General features: G+C 44.3%; 1 protein-coding gene across 6 annotated transcripts in view; it reads right to left on the bottom strand.

The window, feature by feature from the left end:
- Positions 1-1,079: 1,079 nt before the first annotated feature.
- The window catches only part of LOC113422578 (testis-expressed protein 2-like), a 38,500-nt gene continuing 20,026 nt past the window's right edge, over positions 1,080-19,553 (bottom strand). For all 6 annotated transcript variants that reach the window (XM_087973049.1, XM_087973046.1, XM_087973044.1 and 3 more), the window contains 6 exons: positions 14,271-14,370; positions 13,232-13,364; positions 10,675-10,812; positions 4,066-4,278; positions 3,267-3,387; positions 1,080-2,212 (listed from right to left, as the gene is read on the bottom strand). In XM_087973049.1, the coding sequence (XP_087829175.1) occupies positions 2,087-2,212; positions 3,267-3,387; positions 4,066-4,278; positions 10,675-10,812; positions 13,232-13,364; positions 14,271-14,370 (831 nt within the window). In that variant the 3' untranslated portion in view covers positions 1,080-2,086. The remainder of the gene's footprint in view (positions 2,213-3,266; positions 3,388-4,065; positions 4,279-10,674; positions 10,813-13,231; positions 13,365-14,270; positions 14,371-19,553) is intronic.

The following is a 19,553-nucleotide window of genomic DNA, read 5'->3' as shown; positions in this document are numbered from 1 at the left end:
GATGGATTTTTCTTCTGTCGCTTTCTGAAATCTCTCGGGACTTTACAGTATATCTGGCCAAATGAGCAGATGTTTGGTCAAAATTTAAGGAGAAAATTCTAGTAATTAGGTCAATCAGCTTCCATGAAAGTAATTTTGTCCCATTTCAAATTCTTGATTGAATTGGTTCCTTAGTTCTTCATCTATTAAAACCTTTTAAAATAAACAACAAGCAGTGATAGCAAATATTATTTTTTCAGGTTACCAGAGGAACGTTCATGTGTGAAGGGACCAAGGGGGAAGTGACATCATCACAGGTGATATGCCTTGCGCCTAACACCTATGAAACACGATTCATCCAGTAATCTGGGGTGCAGATAATGCTGCTCGTGTGGCTTCCAACCAGATCATAGGAAATTTTGATTTTCAAAGCAGTGTTCTTGGACATTAAAATGTATACTCAACAAACTTTGGAAACCTTTGAAAAATAGTAAAAATGGATGAACTCCTAAATAGTAATGTAACTTCTGGCCAATGTCTATGAACAATATAGAAGATGTGCAAAAAGTCAGCTAAAAATCAGTTAACCTTTGCAAAAATAACAATTTATAAAAATACTGTCTCAAAGTTAGCTTGAGTTTAAAGTTTAAAAAAGAAACCCTAAATTTCAATCCCCAAATTTCAATCCCAGTTGTCACAGGAAACATATTTGTGTTAACCTCAAAAATAGAATAGCTTTTTCTGCTGCAAATGTTTTATGTTGCTGCGAATGTCAACTAGTTAAAGCCTTTGAACAGAAGATGTTTTAAAATTTTATTTTTGTGCCAATCTCTAGATCTCAAGTAAATAGTAAATTACCCATGAAACATGAGGATTTTTTTTATTTTGGAAACAGCATTAGGGTGAATTAGCTATGGCTTATTCAATCATGATTTGTTGACTAAATTCAAATCCATACTACATAAGTGGTGCCAGAATGCTTTAGTGTTTAATTTCTCTGTCACACAAGTAATAATTTATTAAATACACTGCCAAACTCCCAGTGATTCTGGACCGTTAGGAACAAGTGCAGCAGGAATGGAAAAAAAACCCACTTCAAGGACTGATTCAAGCCTTTATTTCCTTTCGCCTTCCCTCCTGTTCTTGCAGCCATCGGATATACATATTATCCCAGGTTAGCAAAGCCCTTATAGAAGTGTCTGGTTCACTAATGTCAGCTTGTGCGTTGCTATGGCTGCTTTCTTGAAACGTTGCATTGTGAAGAGGATCGCCTCCCCTGATTCAGGTCTCCTGCAGTGTAGATAGGAAGACAATCCGGGAAGGAGGAGATAAAGAAGGGGGAGAATCCATGCACTCCGGTAGACAAGCACCCTGGTCCCCTGGCGGCAGCAGGCGGTTCTTTTGAGTTAATAATGCTCAGAGAAGGGGTTCCCCTTCTTCCTGGCCCCAGGAGTTTCTGAACTGAAGCACATTTTAAAACCCAGACCAGGTCAGGTTTCTTCTGAGACCTCTGGATCAGGACGGTGGAGTGTTGATGGCTCCCCTGCCCTGTATTCTTAGTCTTCAGCTTCTACTGGGGTCAGAGTGAATTCAGAACCAAAGCTTTAGTACCCAGCTTTCAGGTTGCCAATAGCCAGGAAATAGGGAGAGGCTGTGAATAGCCCAGATTGTGTGGTAGGAAACATCACTCTTCCTTTTTTTTTTTTCAAAAACTGTCAGTCAAGCTGAAGGGGCCTTTCACTCTTATTTCCTCCTCCACAGAGACCCTGTTGAATGTTATTGATGGTTCTGCCATTTAACTGATACTTAAAACTAAAATTACTTGCAGAGATGCAACATGGAGAGAATTTCAAGCAGTCAGGGGTCTTGGCATCTCTGCTGCCTTTTCTTTCTCAGCCACACAGGGTGCTTGTCAGATACTTGGGAGTATCTCCTCCTGCAATAAGCCACATCCAGACAAATCTCCTTCATCTGAAAACAGTTCCAGAGAGAAGAGAGGCCAGCAGGGAGAACCTTTATTCTCAAGCTCAGGTGCCCCTATGATGACCAGGTATCTGGTTAGTTCCCTTAAGAGACTGGAGCAGGTCAGCCACCAGAGGACAGCACCTCACATGTTTCTGACATCCTCAGCTAGAAGTTCTTCCTGTGGTCCTTCTGTGAGAGGCTGGGATTCCAAACCAGAATGCATCAGAGGTAAGATGATATCATCCATATTTGGCATCACTAAAATTTTCTGATGGGAAGCAAGAATGAAAAATTAAAATTAAATTTGCCTGGAGGTTTGCAAACCAAAGGCTCCTACACTCTTACAGTGAGACTAAGGCTATGGCTGTGGAAGAGAAGCCAATATTGGGTCAACGTGATGGAACTGAATGTTTCAGAGAAGGCACAACTCCAGTTAAGAAGGAGAGCTCTTTGCTATTGCTATTGTTCCAGGCCTCTCAACAGTAGAATGACCAGTGGCAACTGCAATTTTCAATGTTAATTAATGCCTTCAATGAATGCCTTTCAATGTTAATAATTAACTAATACTAATTAAGTAGCTAATGGAAGTGTGTGTGGTAAGGAAACTTCTTACTAGAAAGCAAGTAAAGCTACAAGTAGGAAGATCCGGCAAAAGAGAGGAGCTAAACATGAACTAACTCTGAACTGAAGAATCACATCATGCACTAAAGAAAAGGAAGGAAATGACTCTGCTTTTCCCAAGAATAACTGTTCCCAGGGGTTACATCTATCAACTTTTTACCCACTTCCATTAAAGATGTAGATACTGTATGTGCACAACACATACATGTGGTTAGAATTATCTTTGCTTGCTTCTTTGGTTTTGGCCATGGTTTAATATATTGCAAATCAACCCATTGTGCAGTTTAACAAATTGGGTGGACTCAAAAAATAGGTTAATTCAGAATCCCAAATGTTGTATGAACAGCCACTAGAATTCAGTCATGCACTATCCAAAACCACCACTTGTTTGCCTTTTCCTTTCTGTAGCAATTGAAAAAGATGGAAGTAAAGACAAGCCAGGGAGCTTTCCAGGCCATCTAAACCTCTTGGCCAAACGGAACAGGGACAAATGGGTCTTATACTTTAAAAGCCTCTTAGGGTTTGGCCAGCCCACATTAAGTTGCTTCCAGCTTGATTCCTTTGGAAATACACTTAAGCTGGGGGCTCTCAATACCTCTTGCGGCTGCAAGAACATCTCAGGATTATCACTAAGGGACCTGAACTGAGTTCAACTTAGGATCCCTTCCAATCCTTCATCATGGGCTACATCAACCAAATACCTGGAATTCATGCTGGAGCTTCTTCTCAATCCACTCAGTGATGTGCGGGAAGGTGACCTCCCGGTCTCCTAGCTGTGGCCGTACCTTCATATCTAACTGTGGAGGGATCCGGAAGCTGTACCTGGGGAGCAGGGAGGCAAAAGTGATTCTACTTCCTTTCCCTCTGAAGCATTTTTTTTTCTGCTGGCAGTTGGATGGTTTCCAGTGGACAGGGAGAAAACCTCGTTCACCCTTCTCTGCTGGCCTAAAGCGAGGCTGCACTGGGGATCTTATCCCAGCAAACCAGGATTAAAAATTCTCTAGTTCTTAATGGGAGGTCAAAAGAAGGCCAAAGTATCTGTTTACAACTAACACTCCGCCTCTTGTTACACTCCTGTCTTACTCAGATGTGGCTGAGCAAATAAGATGAAGACTCCTAGAATCTATTTTGTAAAAGAATATTAAAGGTAGATATGGAAAAATATAATTCTATGTTCTGTTCTTTGACAGCAACTGTTGTCTCGCCTTTGCTTAATCCATATGTAGATACCATGTTCCTTCCCTAGAATTCCAGAACTCAGGAGAATTTACAAGAAGGGCTACCAGGACCATCTCAACCATTTATGAACTTTCCTTCTACCTGCTGCTGTCCTGGCTGCTGCCAGGGATATGGTGATGGGGCAGTTTACTAACAAGTCTCCATTTCTCCTTCCAAGTCCATGATGCCTGTCTGGCATAGTGCTCAAATCTCATGCAGCCTCATCTTTGCTAGATCCAACCAGAAGGTCAGTTCCTCTGCTTCTGCTCCCTGGGCACCTACCAGATTCGATCTGTTGGAGGTGGAGGGATGTTCACAGCCAATGTGCCTGTCAGATCTTGGACCTCCACAGTCAAAAGCAGTGGAGTGTTGGAAACCTCTTCCATCTTCTTCTTAATGAATTCATTTTCAGTGGCCTTCTGGAAATATTTGGATTTAGCAATCTTGTCCACAAAACGCAAAATCTTCCGACTGGTGCTGCCACCACTGATGTAGCTAAGAGAGAAGTGGAAGCAGATCACCTTAAATAGCAGGGATTAGAAATTAATAAATCCAAACAGAGATATATTTCTTTGTTCAATTTCTATGATGAGCAACTGTCCAGGCTTCACTGTATGACATTGGCCAAATGTGAGACATGACCAGGGGTTGGATTCATCTGGTTCGGGCCGATTCAGGCCCAAAATGGTAATTGAATGCAGGTAAGTTTTGGATGTAGGTAAGTGCAGGGTCCACACGGAGGCTCTGGAAGGGCAATAAACGGCCCTCCCAGAAGTTCCGGAAGGCTGAAAACGAGCCTGTTTCTGGCTTCTGGAGGGCCGAGGGAGGCCGTTTTCACCCTCCCAGAGGCCTGAGGGAAGTCTCGAGACAAAAATGGCCCTCCCAGAAGTTCTGGTAGGCCACGACCACCATGGCCACACCCACCGAGCAAGCGGGAAGAGAACCAGTTGTTGGGATTTTTGGGTCCCACTCCTGGACATGACAAAGGTGAGTCGAGTGACAATCTAGTTTAGGGAAATAAAATTGCATAAACCCTGCTGAGTTTATGAGAATGTGCTGCAACTATATTCCCTGAATTTAAGACAACTGGACTGATAGTCAAGACAAATCAGAAAGCTCCCAAAAGCAAGTCTCAAAAGAAGAACTTCACCTAGATCCTTTTTGAGAATCCTAAGAAAGAGGGTGAGAAATCTGAGAATATCATCCCAGATTATTCAGATAAATTGTCCAGTGTGGCAATAGTTGCTATCCAAAGACGCTTCCTCTCCTAAATGGGAGACCTGATCAGAAGAGGCAGAAACAATTGAGGCTGTTCAGTGGTAGCTACAGTACCAACTCAGATTGGTACTGTATGGCTGGAAGACATGTAGAAACAAGCACATTAACTTTGGCACCCACAAAGTGGTATTATGGCAAAAAACTATGGAATCTTGAGTCAACCACACTGAGGATCTGGCAACTGAGGCAGATTACTGGGGATCTGCCTGCTATACTCACACCCATTCCATGGCTTCCTTGTAAGAATTCTGCCAAGAATGAATGCCTGAGAATTCCCAATTACAAGATTTCCAATTACAAGGTCTCCACTGTTCCTTGTGGAGAACAAATTACGAATGGTGGATCAGGTTGGAGTACAAGTTTCTGGAAGCCCAATGAGAAACTGACACCATTAACATCGAGTAGACAATTGGTGAGTTAAAGTGTGCTTCACCCCTCTCCTTGAGGTGGCCCAAAGCAATGCCAGACCCAAGTTTGCTGCCCCACATGTTGTCTATTCAATTGCTGTGACTCAGTATCAAATGTGCACTGTGTGAGGAAGCTCTCAATATAGGCAAGATTATTGGTTTTCTCATTTGGGTTGGCTGCCTCCACCAGTGGGGCACTCTAGCATGAATGTGGGGACATCATTTGAGCATCTCTGTCTGATCAGCCAGACCTTCCTCTTTGATATCTCCCAAGCTTTACTATCCACCCAAACAAATACAACTCTACAGTCCAAAAAAACCAAACTGCTTTAAGGATTACAACACAACACAACTAACACTGGGCACTGGTCTACCAGGAGAGCTATTAGTCTATCACATAACTCACTTCTTCAATGCCATGCTCATGTGATTGTTCTAAGCGCAGTTGAACGGTTTCCTGGCACGATAGGACATAAACAAATTTGATTGTCTTTTAACCATGAATGAAGGCAAACATAGGGGTCCCAGGATAATGTTGCGGGATCCAATCTAGGTCGGTCACCAGGATCAGAGGTTTTGTCTTCCGAACTTTCAGACTTGTGCTGGAGCCCAACCACAGGGACCTTGTCTCTAGCTCCAGCACGAGTCCGAAAGCTCGGAAAAGAACCTCTGGTCCCGGAGATTGACCCAGGTTGGATCCTGTCTTTTAACCATTCCACCATACCTTGCATGCTCCTCAAAGAGAAATACCTTCTTTCTGCTTTTCAAATGTATCCACTGCATGTTTTCCGAGATGGAAAAAGGACTGCACTCTGTGGCTTAAGATATCAAGCAGGGACTTCCCTGGTTCTTGCCTTGGACAGTGTGCCAAATGATAAGAACCACAGCAACTCAGCATCTTTAGTGTCCTTGACTAAGACACTGCTCAAATAATCGTATTGAAACTATGCAAGAAAATACTGGCACAGATGAAGTTCCAGAAACAAGGTTAACTATTTTGAAGCCTTACCAAATTGCAAACAAGAAGAAATACATGAATCCTGCAATCAAAAACTCCACCAAAACAGGAAAACGACCCACATCCCAGCAAGTCCACATGTCCTTCTACTCTGAAGCAGCCCAAACTGATTCTGTGGGGGGTGCAGTGGTTAGGATGCAGCGTTTATCCTTTCCAACAAAGATGATCAGGGGGCTAAAACATATAAAGAATGGTTGCTGGAATTCAGTATGTCTAGTTTAATGAGAAGAAGGACTAGGCGTGACATGATAGCAGTGTTCCAATATCTCAGGGGTTGCCACAAAGAAGAGGCAGTCAAGCTATTGTCCAAAGCACCTGAGGGCAGAACAAGAAGCAAAGGATGGTAACTGATCAAGGAGAGAAGCAACCTAGAACCAAGGAGAAATTTCCTGACCATGAGAACAATCAACCCAGTAGAACAACTTGCCTTCAGAAGTTGTAAATGTTCCAGCACTGGAAGTTTTTCAGAAGAGATTGGACAACCATTGGTTCGTCAGTTGGAACCGTGACATTTGTCTGAAATGGTACAGGGTTTCCTGCCTGAGCAGGGGGTTGGACTAGAAGACCTCCATGGTCCCTTCCAACTCTGTTATTCTATTCTGTATTGCAGGCTGATTCTGCCCACTGCCAGTAGTTTGATCCTGACCTGTTCAAAGTTGACTCAGCCTTCCATTCTTCTGAGGTTGGTAAAATGAAGACCCAAATTGCTGGGGCAATAGGTTGATACTATATAAAGCACTTAGAGCTGTAAAGCACTATGAAGCGGTATATAAATTTAAGTTCTAGTACTATTGCTATTCCATCTTATTCTGTTTCAGATAACGTCCATCTGCTTCATTCTGTTCTATCTTAGGGCCTAGATCAAAGATGAGGACCAGGTTGCTATTCCAAGAGTATATTCTAATCAAAACCTCTTAATTTGCAAGTCCAGTCAGGTCTAAAAATAGCAAATCAATTGATACTAGTCCAAAGTTGCTGCCTGTCCCATTCTGATGACAACTTCAGTGTAACTTCAGTTTAATGTCAGTGTTCCAGGGAAATTCCATTCCTATCAGTAACTCCAAAACACACGCCATCTCAAAGTACTTTTATTAGAACAGTACCTGGCACATACTGGGGAAATCCAGAAGTAAATCTTCCTGGCTTCCCCACAAAGTCCCAAGGTACAACCCATGTCCTTTTCCTTCATCGCCAGATCACGTGTACCAATCCCAAAGTAAGTTTTAATTATTTCTGAGCCACACTCTGTAACCTTGAACTATTAAAACAATATATTTTGTCTACTAAGAGCTACTCAATTAACATCAGCCCCTCCCACTTTCTTCAACTATGTGGCAGCAATGAATTCCACAGCTGACATTTAATACATCCATCTTCTTGCACCTAGACAAGACGTAATGTTTTGAATGCCACCAATGCCACTTCTAAGGCTCCAGGTTACATACAAGCCATCTCTTGGGGTTTCTGAGTGACACAAAAAATAGTGGATTCCTCTTTTGAACAGCACCTATGAACATTTAATATCATTTCAATACATGAGACCTAGAGCTTGGATATTTCTTCTCCTTCCTTGCCAGGATTCTTCTCATATACCTTCCCTGTCATTAAAGTGAGTCTGTATGGAAGAGCAAGTGGGCTTTCAATTTTTGATCTCAGCTGATCTGAAAAGACTATACAACAAAGGCCAGGTGGTGATTATATCCAGGTAGTACACACAGAGAGCAAATATCTTGGGTTAATTATTTGCATTAACATTTATTTTCCAAATGGAAGGAATCCCAATCTATGGCTTAAGCCGCAGGTCGGCAATGTGTGGCTCTTTGGGCCCTCTCCTGCAACTCCCTGTCGGATGATCCCACCACTGGCTGCTCCTGCCCCTCCCTCTCCCCTTGCTGTCATTCCTCGCCTGAGAAGGGAAAGGTGATGGCGGCAGATGGAGACTCGCTCTGTATTCCAGGGCAGGAGCAAAGCACCCTTCTACTTGCCTCTTCTTCTGGCCCTTGTTGGTGCTGCATGCACCCCGGGCACTGGGGGAGACATTGGCTCGGCCAGCTGCAGCCAATGCTCTGCATCATAATGGGCTCCAGAAGGAGGAGGAGACACCGTCTCCCCCATTATGAAGTGTGCTAAATTTAAGTGTTCTGTGCAAGGCGCTGCAAGAGCAGTGAGCAGCCCACAAAGGCAACAAGAGCGGTGGCGTCAGCTGCAGCCAACCCAACCAGTGTCTTAGGGTGGAGAGAAAGACGCGCATCTCCATATTCCTCTTGTCACCTTGGTGGGCTGCTCACTGCTCTTGTAGAGCCTTACGCAGCACACTTAAATTTAGCGCGCTTCACAATGGGGAAGACGGCGTCCCCTCCTCCTCCTGGAGCCCATTACGATGCAGAACATCGGCTGCAGCCAGCCCAGGCAATGTCTCAGGACAGAAAGTCACACGTCTCCCCCAGTGCTCGGTGCGCGCACAGCACCAACAAGGGCCAGAAGAAGAGGCAGATAGATGGGCGTTTCACTCCCACCCTGGATTACGGAGCGAGTCTCCATCCACCGCCATTGCCCTTCCCTTCTCAGGGCAGGCGGGGAGGGAGGGGGAAGGCCAGCCACTGGTGGGTTCAGGCATCAGGGAGCCACAGCAGGGGGACTCTGACTCCGAATTTAAATCATCGTCAAGGCCAAAATTGACATATATATAGCCATTTTAATTTGTCTTACTATATATTCCTTTTCTTTCTTTCTCTTTGCTGGGTATGGGGGGGAAAGGTTTCGGGCTTGCCACATTACTAAAGTGGGAGGAGTGGAGATAGAGAGAGTTGTTTAGGCTAGGTGGTTCTCCTTCCAGTGGGAACCAAAGCTGACCCTGCTGAGACCTGGAGGTGGAGATTTATGACACCAGGCAATGTTGATTTACTTCTATTGGAGAATGTGACTTTTGGGAGTTGTTTTTAACTTCCAATATTATGTGGTGTAATTCCGTGTTGTGTTAGATCCAGAATTACAACGGACTTTGGCAATTTGATGCTTTCCTAAATAAAATAAATTGTTTTGGAAGACGGGACTTTGCTCTTTTCTTTTGAAATGGTTTTCATCACTTGGAAACCTGACATTCATATGGTAAAAAGCATTCAAAGAAGAAGAAAGAACAACATCAGCAAAAAAAAATCAATTTAACTCTTGGCAAAGAAAATATTAGGTTTCATCCAAATTTTCATCTTGGTACCATCACTACAAAATATAGGTACACTTCGTGATCATAACCAGCGTTTCACCGTCAAGGGTTTCAACATCCCTTCGCCTGCATGTCCTCCGCATATCTCAAAGGGAGACTTTGTACGCTCTTTGTCTAACAACTTATCGGTGGTTGGTCAAATGGGGGACATTATCCATTATGTCCACCACTAGTCCATTTACAATGAGTTCAGGACCAAATTATTAATGGTAAGTGAACTCTCTTCTGGCAAATGCATTCCCAACTGTCATCAACCAAGTTGCTACTTTTGCTCTGCTGTCATTGAAATTTAGAAAGAAATACTTAAATTCTTAATTGTAGCCATGGCTTTCTTTTATTGCAACCCTTCACATCTAATACTCTTTTTATCACTTTGTTTATAATTTTACTGTTATTTGATTGTATTTTCTGGCACTATGCTATATGTTTCTTTTTTATTTATTTATTTATCCTGCCTTTGTTTTTAAAAATAACTCAAGGTGGCAAACATTTCTAATAATCCTTCCTCTTCCTTTTTTCCCTACAACCCTGTGAGGTAGGTGAGATTGATTGGCCCAAGGTCACCCAGCTTTCATGCCTAAAATGGGACTAGAAGTCAAACTCACGTCTCCTGGTTTCTAGTCTGGTGTCCTAGGCACTACAGCAAACTGGCTCCATAACCTGTGGTTATACCAGAGCATTTACTTAATGCCTCCCAACACTCCCAAAACATCCCTCTGCTCATACCCAAAGCAGCCCAGTTGATTTGTCTTTAAGATAATTGGGTGGGGGTGGGGGTGGGGCTGTCAAGCAAGGAAAGGACCTGCTGGAGGAGGGAAATGCTATTCCAACCTCAGTAGAGCTAAGGAGGGCTTTAGTTCTTCCCCTCCTCAGCTGGAGATGACGTTCACCTGCTGGGACCAGGTCATGACTGGGGAATGCTAAGTGGAAAGTGGGGACGGAGCCATGGCCACTCAGGGGGTTACCCTTCAACGCCAGGAGGGATTTTCCTTTCTCCGGGGATCCCCGAGAGCTCCACCACGGGCATGTCCTCCTCCTCAGAAGAACCGGCACTGGAGGACTCCGCATCACTCTCAGCCAACAGGTCGACACGGGGTTTCAAGCTGCAAGGAGAAAGAGCAGGGTGAGAAGCTGGCAGCCTTTGCAAGATTTGCCTTTGTCAGTGCCATGGGGGCCAGGCTCACAGTCTGCCCTGTGGATTTAATTCCCTTTCCTGAGATTAAGAAGTGAATCCGAAATGACCTTCATACAGGATGAGAATAAAAGGGATTTGTTAGCAGGGGGAGGACAATGCTGGAGAATAGAAGAGTTTCTTAAATAGCTCAGCAGGAGGTCAGTGAGTGCCCCATCACTGGAGGCTTTCAAGAAGAGAATGGACAACCATTTGTCTACAATGGTACTATAGAGTATCCTGCTTAAACGGGGTTGGACCAGAAGACCTCCAAGGTCCCTTCCAATACTGGTATTCTATGACATCTGAAAAGCCTGTATTTGAATCATCACCCCTAGTTATCTTTTTCACATTTCCATCCCAGAGACAGTTGACGGACAAAGGGGTGTCACACAAATCAGCTCTTGCATTCCTAACCCTTGTCACTAATGCTCCAATCCGCAAAAACTGACCTTCCATTTGATTACATTCTGGTGTCTTTCTTAGGCTGAACAAATTGCCAGACAAACCTTGGTAAATAATGACCTGGTGGGACAAAGAGTGTCATCGAAGCAGCTGGGTCAATAAGTCAGGATAATGGCCATGGACTATGCAATTGAAGCCCCGAAGCTTTTAATATGCCTCCTGCCTGTAAAAGGCGGCCTTCAGTCACATGACCACAGCTGCCATCTTGACTGGTTTGCTCCTTCCCCTGTGGTTCTTCCTTTAGTTCTGCCTCTTCTGCAACGTCTCTGTCCCTGGCTAGCCAGGCAGATTATGGGCCTTTCATTGAAATCGATTTTCTTCTCTGACCTGGGAGGGGGGGGGGGCAATGCAGGGTGGTCCTAGCCTTCTGCCAACAAACAAGCAATGGGAGGAAAAAAACAAAGCCCAGGAGAGGAGAACCCTCCCTGCTTGCCCTCCTTTTCGCAGGTTTTGCCTTTTTCTGGGCAGCCCTTACACAGCACCATCTCCTCACCCAAAGGTCTTTTCACACCCAAAGGGGCAAAGGAAACCCCGCTGCTGAAAATGGGAGCCTGAGCTGCTTTTGGAGCTCTGTTGCCTCGGTCACAATGCAGCCACTGCTTGGCCTCAGCTCAGCTCTCAGGCCAGTTCAGATCAGCTGAATTCAAGACATGCAAGTCAGCTCAGCTCCGGTCACACACGGGGCTTCTTCAGAGAGTGGGGGGTGTCCCTTCAACTGACCCTAACTCTTCCAACCTAGCGTCTCACTGCAACTTCTTTTGCAAGCTCTTCTGGGAGGGAAGAGTGGCGTTTAAGTATTTCAGCAACTGAATAACTTCCAAGTTAGAACCAACTTATTCTCAAGACATGAGGTCAGAAACTTCCTCCTTTTCTTTCATACCCTTGTTGTGAACCAGCAAAGAGGCATTTTTTTCATTGATAACAAACCTATTTCATTAATAATCTACCGTCTCCTGAATCAGTTAATGAAATAATCATTACAAATAAAGACAGAGAAGGTGGATTTAGATGTTATGCTTTTTGTGAATTAGTGTGTTTTGTTTATAGATCAGGTTGCTATGCAAATCCAGAATAGGATTAATTCAAACATGTTCCCTGTCATCCTGTCATCTGGAAAGCATTCTAAGGTAGTAAAGCAAACCAGCACACTAGTTTGCAGATGAAAAAATGCAAAAAAAAAATCTGACTTCGTAAACTGTGGCTTCTCATTCTATGGTGTACTAGAGGCCTCAAAAGTAGCAGAGAAGTGCAGCAAAGTGACCACTTTCCATTTCACAAAAATTGAAAGATTCCAAAATACCCACGACCGAGTTTGGTGAAAATAACAGAAATAGTAGAGATAGAAAAATTAACTTTGATAGGTGAAATATCAACAATTACTTTATCAGTGACTTATGTACTTTTTGCTGAAAAAAGAGAAAAATTGATCTGTGATTCCTGGATTTGAAGATTAGAAAGGGGAGCTTATGGAAAGAAGGAAATTATGATGTAACTTCAGATAGAGAAGTTAACATATAAATGCATTCACTGTCAAAAAGATCAAAGCTACCATTTTAGAAGTTGCTCTAATCTATTATTTTCTTTCTTCTTTTTTTCTTTTTCTGTTTTTTCTTATTATTACTATTATTCCTTATTTTATTCTCTTCTAATATTTGCATTGTTTTTATTTTGTTAAAAATTATTCAATAAAATTATATTTAAAAATAAAAAATAGCAAAACAAACTTTCTCTTATAGCTGGTTGTTCCAGGAAAGAATGCGAAGACAGGCAGCGCCATAAAGCTCCCAGGGCAGGTGACAATATAAGCTGTTTCTGTATTCTGAGGAGGGTGGCATCTGTCCTAGGAGCTCAGCTGGCAGCTAAAAAAAGGGCCCAAGAAGCCTCACCCTTTTCTGTCCTTCTCCCTTCTCCTGTTTTCCTCCTCCAGGTCTTCTTTGCCCAGTTTATACAGGTTCATCTTGGTCTCCAGGGTCATCTTCAGGGTCCCTTGATAGGTCACCTCCATGTCCACCCAAAGGCCTGCAGTGCCGAAAAGAAGGCCAAAGGAGAGAGGACTGGTTATGGTTTGGTGCTGGGATTGGATCCGGTGCCAGCTGGGCCGGAGTCCAAGGCCTATGGTTTATTGCAGAACAGTGTTTCTTAAACCTTTCCTTTCTCAGTACCCCTTCCTGCATTTAAAAAAAAATAGGGAGAACCCCAGAAGACCTTTTGTTTGTGTGGGTCACATTTATCAATATTTACTGTATTAAAAATTAAAATTGACACATTCTTTGCTGCTACTACCACTTTTCACAATGGTTTGGTGAGATTTTAATATTGTATTATATTTCAACACAGGCTGACACATAATTTGGATGTTATGGTCACCTGGGAGCATCTTAGGGGATCCCAGGAGTTCTAGGGCCACACTTTAAGAAACGCTGCTCTAGAAAAATGGCTGCTGGAAGAAGGACGATCATTCCTGGCTAATGAACCACCCAGGAATGTATCAGGGGTTATGGCTCTACCCTGAACACAGGAAATCCCTGCTGTAATTCTGTACTCCCTTCTCTGAACGTCTAAGGTCACCGAGGGCTGCCTGGTAAATCTCCTGTCCTCCAAAGCAGATGGCTGACTCCACATAGCGCTTGAGGCCCTATGCTTGCTTTACTTTAACTCTGCCATTGCTATTTGACAGTACCTTAATTCCTTAAATTATGGCTAAATAAACCATGGCTAACAATAATGTGTAAACCCATCTAATGGTAGGTTAAGTGAAACTTTGCCCTGATTCATGTTTCAACTTGAAAAAGCAAAGCTCCCTTCCAGAGGCGTCTGGAGGAAACCTGCCAGTCCAGGCTGCTCCGCTTCCAGACATTCCAGGTTCACATGGGCCATAAGAAGACAGCCATGGGAATCACAGGCTGGCCGATCACCAAAACATACCTCGGTTATCCACAGTGGGGCTAGAAGTGCCAAGTATGTGTGGGATGGAGGTCCCCATCTCCAGATCAGTTAGGGTGAGCTCATTCATGAAATATGGCAACTGCATGAGAGCAAAGGAAGAAGGAAACAAGTCAAAGAGAGAGGAAGAAAGCTGCTGTCAGGCTGGCATTCTTTAGTAGTCAAGGTCAGGCCCCTAATGGCCACACGCAAACAAGCAAGCAAGATTCATAGAGTGTAGATTTCTTGCAAAGAAAAAGGGATTGGGTAACACAATCTGTTCTATGCTGGTTTGGGTGGAACAATGACCATTATCAAGGGAAAAACTTGCTGCTTTACAACAATTGGTTCAAGAACAATTGGCTGCTGGCCATATAGAACTTTCTACTAGTCCTTGGAATACTCCTGTTTTTGTTATAAAAAAGAAAAATGGGAAATTTCGCCTCTTGCAAGATTTAAGAGAAATTAATAAATGTATCCAACCCATGGGTCCTGTCAGCCTCAAGAGATATCCATCCCTACCTATCAAGATATCTCCGCTCCTAAATATGGCTCATTTCTTGCTATGCTTTTTACTTCTCTTTCGGCTGTCATGAAACGGTGGGAGGGGGAATCTTCGAAGGGAAGAAGACAGGAGGTGTTTTGCATTCCTTTGCTGGGTAAGAAAAGGGAGGGGGGATTCTTTGTTGTAACTTTCCATTTCTCACTAACCTCTGTCCTCTTATATGCGCAACTGCGAACTTTTATCAACATATGTCAAGGTCACTGACAGTAGCCTCATCATCACCTAGAGATGACCACATGATCCTATTCAGAAGTTTTAATTGGAAGAATCATTTGATCTCTGGAGGGGGAGCAATTCTATCCCTTTGTATATGCATTTTACCCGCCAATATTTTAGTTTCGGAATTGATTCTGTTTGCTACCATTCATTTTCCAGTAAAAGATAAATTCTGCTCTACAGCATGGAGTCTGAGTATTTCTTTCTTGGGATTTAGAAGGAGCACAGTCTGACATTATTCCGAAACTCAAATACATCAACCCACCCGGAGAAAACAGCAACTTTTCTTCCGAGGGGGCTTCCTCTCATGTCGTCTCCAGCCAGCGATGAAGAGGACCAGGGAGCTGTGGGGGGGCAGCCTTTATTGCTGCCAGAGATGCCGGCTGCTGATTTACTGGCCGACCTGACCCTGGAAGAAACCCCAGCTGAGATGCCCAGATGGTCGTTGGGGGTCGGTTGGAGAGATCGGGACGACCCCCCTCCTCCCAGAATCACTGTAAGATGAAGAGGTGCGAAGGAACGGCTGTGGCAGGAGGGGGAGGAGATGGAATACAGGCTGGATCAAGGCGGCAGATTCCTTATGGATGCTTCTGAAAAGCCCGGCACGGCTCAAAGGTATGAGGGGGAAGAGGGAGCGAAGTCAGCCTGGAGAAGTCAAGCCAACCCCACCCCCCTAGCCCAACCTACGCCGGTGCAGCCACCCGCGGCCGCCTGGGGAGCCCCAGCAATAGGTGTGCTTCCTGGAAGGCGCCCCCTGCCTCCCTTAGATGTGAAATTTGGAGGAAATCCCAGAGACTTGGGGTTTTTCCTGGTGCAAGTGGGAAGCTACATGGCAGAATTTGAAAGGGAGTTCACTTCTGAAGCAGCCAAAGTGAGATGTGTCACCAGGACCCTGGAAGGGATGGCAGCAGACTGGGTGGTGACTTTGTTCAATGATAACTCCCCCCAACTGCGAAACCTCGATGTTTTCATGACTGCATTGAGGAGAAGATTTGAAGACCCCCTGGCAGAGAGAAGGGCTAGAATCAAAATGAAAACCTTGACCCAAGGGGGGAGATCGGTGGCAGATTACACCCAGGAGTTCAGGCAGTTGGTCTCCTGTCTCCGAGGCTGGCCCCAAGAGGCCCTGGTGGAAACCTACAAAGACGGCTTAAATGAAGATGTATACCACATGTGCATCTCCCGGAAGGATCCACGTGATTTGCAGTCGTGGTACTTGCTGGCGGAAGAGGTGGATATTGATCTGGCTCAAACAGACGCAGAAGGGGCCCTGGCTGGAGAAATCTAAACCCCCCACGCCCCCAAGAGGCCCTCACTCCCCAAAGAGGAGGGATGGCAGCAAGAGCCAAGACCACAGCCTGCTTCCGTTGCGGAAAGAGGGCCACCGGATGGCGGAGTGCCGAGTCAAGTTGGTCCCACCAAAGCCGCAGGGTCCAGGGGCGAAGCCCGGTAAACCCCAACCAAGCCCCGCGAGACCGGACTGAAGGCGAGGAGGTTGTAGAGGTCGCCCTTCCGGCGGGGAGGAGCTGGGACCTCCAACCTTACTCGACGAGACCGATTCGGAGGATGACGCCTCGGTAAGTCCTACCCAGGGGCCCATGACCATCCCAATAAAGTTAAGGGACCCTACATCGGGGACCGAGGGAGAGATGTTGGCCTTGTTGGACTCGGGGTGCACGAGGTGTGTAATTAACATGAAAGTAGTTAAAGACATGGGCATCGGACTAAGAACTTTGAAAACGCCCATAGCTTTCTGTCAATTGGACGGATCTGTGGCGGGAGGTAGCCCGGCAAGCTTTATAACGGAACCCTTAGAAATGACCATGGGAACTCACCGCGAGATCTTGTGTTTTATCGTGGCCCCTGGGATGGAACAGCCTTTAATACTGGGACTACCTTGGCTTCGGAAATGGAACCCCACATAAACTGGAGGGAAGGGTGGATACGCATCCGCACCGATCGCCCCGGAAGGGGAAGAGCCCCACTCGGGGGGGGAGGAGAAGCCCCATCCGAAGCCCCAAGGTCCGGCCGAGGTAGCTTCCGCAGGTGTCGAACGAGTGGAGGGGGAGGAGAAAATCCGAAGGAATACTGGGACTTAAGAGAAGTGTTTAGTGAAAAAGCCTCTGACAAGCTCCTCCCCATCGATCAACCGATTGCAGCATCGAATTTCTACCGGGGTAACGCTCCCAAACCGAAGCTGTATCCGATGACACCGGGGAGCTGGAAGAACTGAGAGCGTTCATCGACAAAAACCTGAAACGTAGCCAGACCTCGAGTGGCGGCCCCTGTAATGTTCCGCGAGAAGAAAGATGGCTCAAAACGTCTGGTAGTTGACTATAGAAATTTAAACGCGGTGTCGGTGGAGAATATGTACCCCCTCCCCCTGATGAAGGACATGATAGCCCACCTGGCGAAGGGGAAGATTTTCACAAAGTTGGACTTGAGGGAGGCATACTACAGGATCCGGATTAAGAAAGGCGATGAGTGGAAAACTGCGTTCAACTGCCCGATGGGTTGCTTCCAGTTCAACGTTCTTCCTTTCGGTCTACAGGGGGCGCCCGCTGTTTTCATGCAAATGATAAATCAAGTGCTTCACGAACATCTATACAAGGGGGTTCTGGTCTACCTTGATGATATTCTCATCTACACGGAGAATAAAGACGAACATGTGAAACTCGTACGCTCGGTGTTGCACAAGCTGAGGGCAGCCAAACTGTACGCCAAACTGTCCAAGTGTGAGTTCCATCAAGAAAAAATCGACTACTTGGGATATCGTATCTCTCCCGAGGGCATCGAGATGGATCCAGAGAAAGTGCGAGCTGTATTGGAATGGGCCCCCCCGAGAACCCGGAAGCAACTTCAAAGTTTTCTTGGGTTTGCCAACTTCTCACTAACCTCTGTCCTCTTATATGCGCAACTGCGAACTTTTATCAACATATGTCAAGGTCACTGACAGTAGCCTCATCATCACCTAGAGATGACCACATGATCCTATTCAGAAGTTTTAATTGGAAGAATCATTTGATCTCTGGAGGGGGGGAGCAATTCTATCCCTTTGTATATGCATTTTACCCGCCAATATTTTAGTTTCGGAATTGATTCTGTTTGCTACCATTCATTTTCCAGTAAAAGATAAATTCTGCTCTACAGCATGGAGTCTGAGTATTTCTTTCTTGGGATTTAGAAGGAGCACAGTCTGACAGGTCCTTTACAATGTGGTCTACCAAATCCTAACTTAATTCCTAATTTTTATAAATTATTGGTAGTTGATCTTAAAGACTGCTTTTTTACTATACCTTTGCAGCCTCAAGACAAAGAAAAATTTGCATTTACTGTTCAAGTTTTTAATAATAGCATGCCTACAAAACAATATCATTGGCGAGTGTTGCCTCAGGGAATGCTTAATTCCCCTACACTTTGTCAATATTTCGTGGATAATGCTCTTCAACCCTTTAGGAATAAATTTCCTTCCTATTTAGTCTATCATTATATGGATGATATATTGATAGCAGCCCCAGATTTTGATGAATCTAAATTGTTAAAAGAGTTAATGGATATTGTGGCAGAACAGGGATTGTATATAGGCTCAGACAAAATTCAAAAGGAAGAACCTTATACCTACTTAGGACATAGAATGTTGCATAATTGCTCCATTCCAATTCTTCCTGAATTACAAGTACATAAATCATATACCTTAGTACAATGGCAAAAATTACTTGGCATTATTAATTGGGCACGCTCATTCTTCTACATTACAACTGGTGATATGTTGCCCTTATTTCAGTCTTTGAAGGGAGCACAATCACCAGGAGATCTAGTTGTATTAACTGATCTTCAAAGAACATGCCTTCAAGAAATATTGAATAAGTTTAAGCATCGATATGTGGATAGGATAACATTCTTAACAATAGGACTTTATTTAGCTATTCTTCCTACTGCACCCTTACCCACAGGATGTCTTTATTCTAATGCCTCTCCACAAGCAATCAACATTCATGAATGGATTAATTTGTCAGCTACTCCACCTAGAAACATTTATCCTTATCAAATCAGCATTAGAAGATTTGATTATTAAAGGTCGTAAACGAGCCTTACATCTTACAGGACAGGATCTCATTAGCACAGCTTTCACTCGTACAAAAGTTGAACATGAGCATTGATGATGATTTCAGAATCATATCAGATAGCCTTTTCTCAATATGTGGGAAACTTATTATATTCTTTACCCAAGGATCCTAGAATAGTGGTTACTACTACTTTAAATCTGGCCTTTTCTTCCATTTAGAAATCCTATTTCTAAAGCTCTTAAAGTCTTTACTGATGGCTCACCTACAAAGGGTGTGGTCGTCTGGCAGATTCAACAACAATGGTATTTTAAATTTACTGCCACGCAGACTTCAGCTCAAGGTGCTGAGCTGGCTGCTGTGATTTTAGCTTTACAATTGTTCAATGACCAACCTATTAACTTGATTGTTGATACTCAGTATGTGTATTTAGCTATGCAA

The sequence above is a fragment of the Notechis scutatus genome, chromosome 12, assembly GCF_049901735.1.
Source record: "Notechis scutatus isolate UNSWTSFEM ecotype Mainland chromosome 12, rNotScu1.2, whole genome shotgun sequence".
NCBI lineage: Eukaryota > Metazoa > Chordata > Lepidosauria > Squamata > Elapidae > Notechis > Notechis scutatus.
This window is presented reverse-complemented; position numbering and strand designations above follow the sequence as displayed.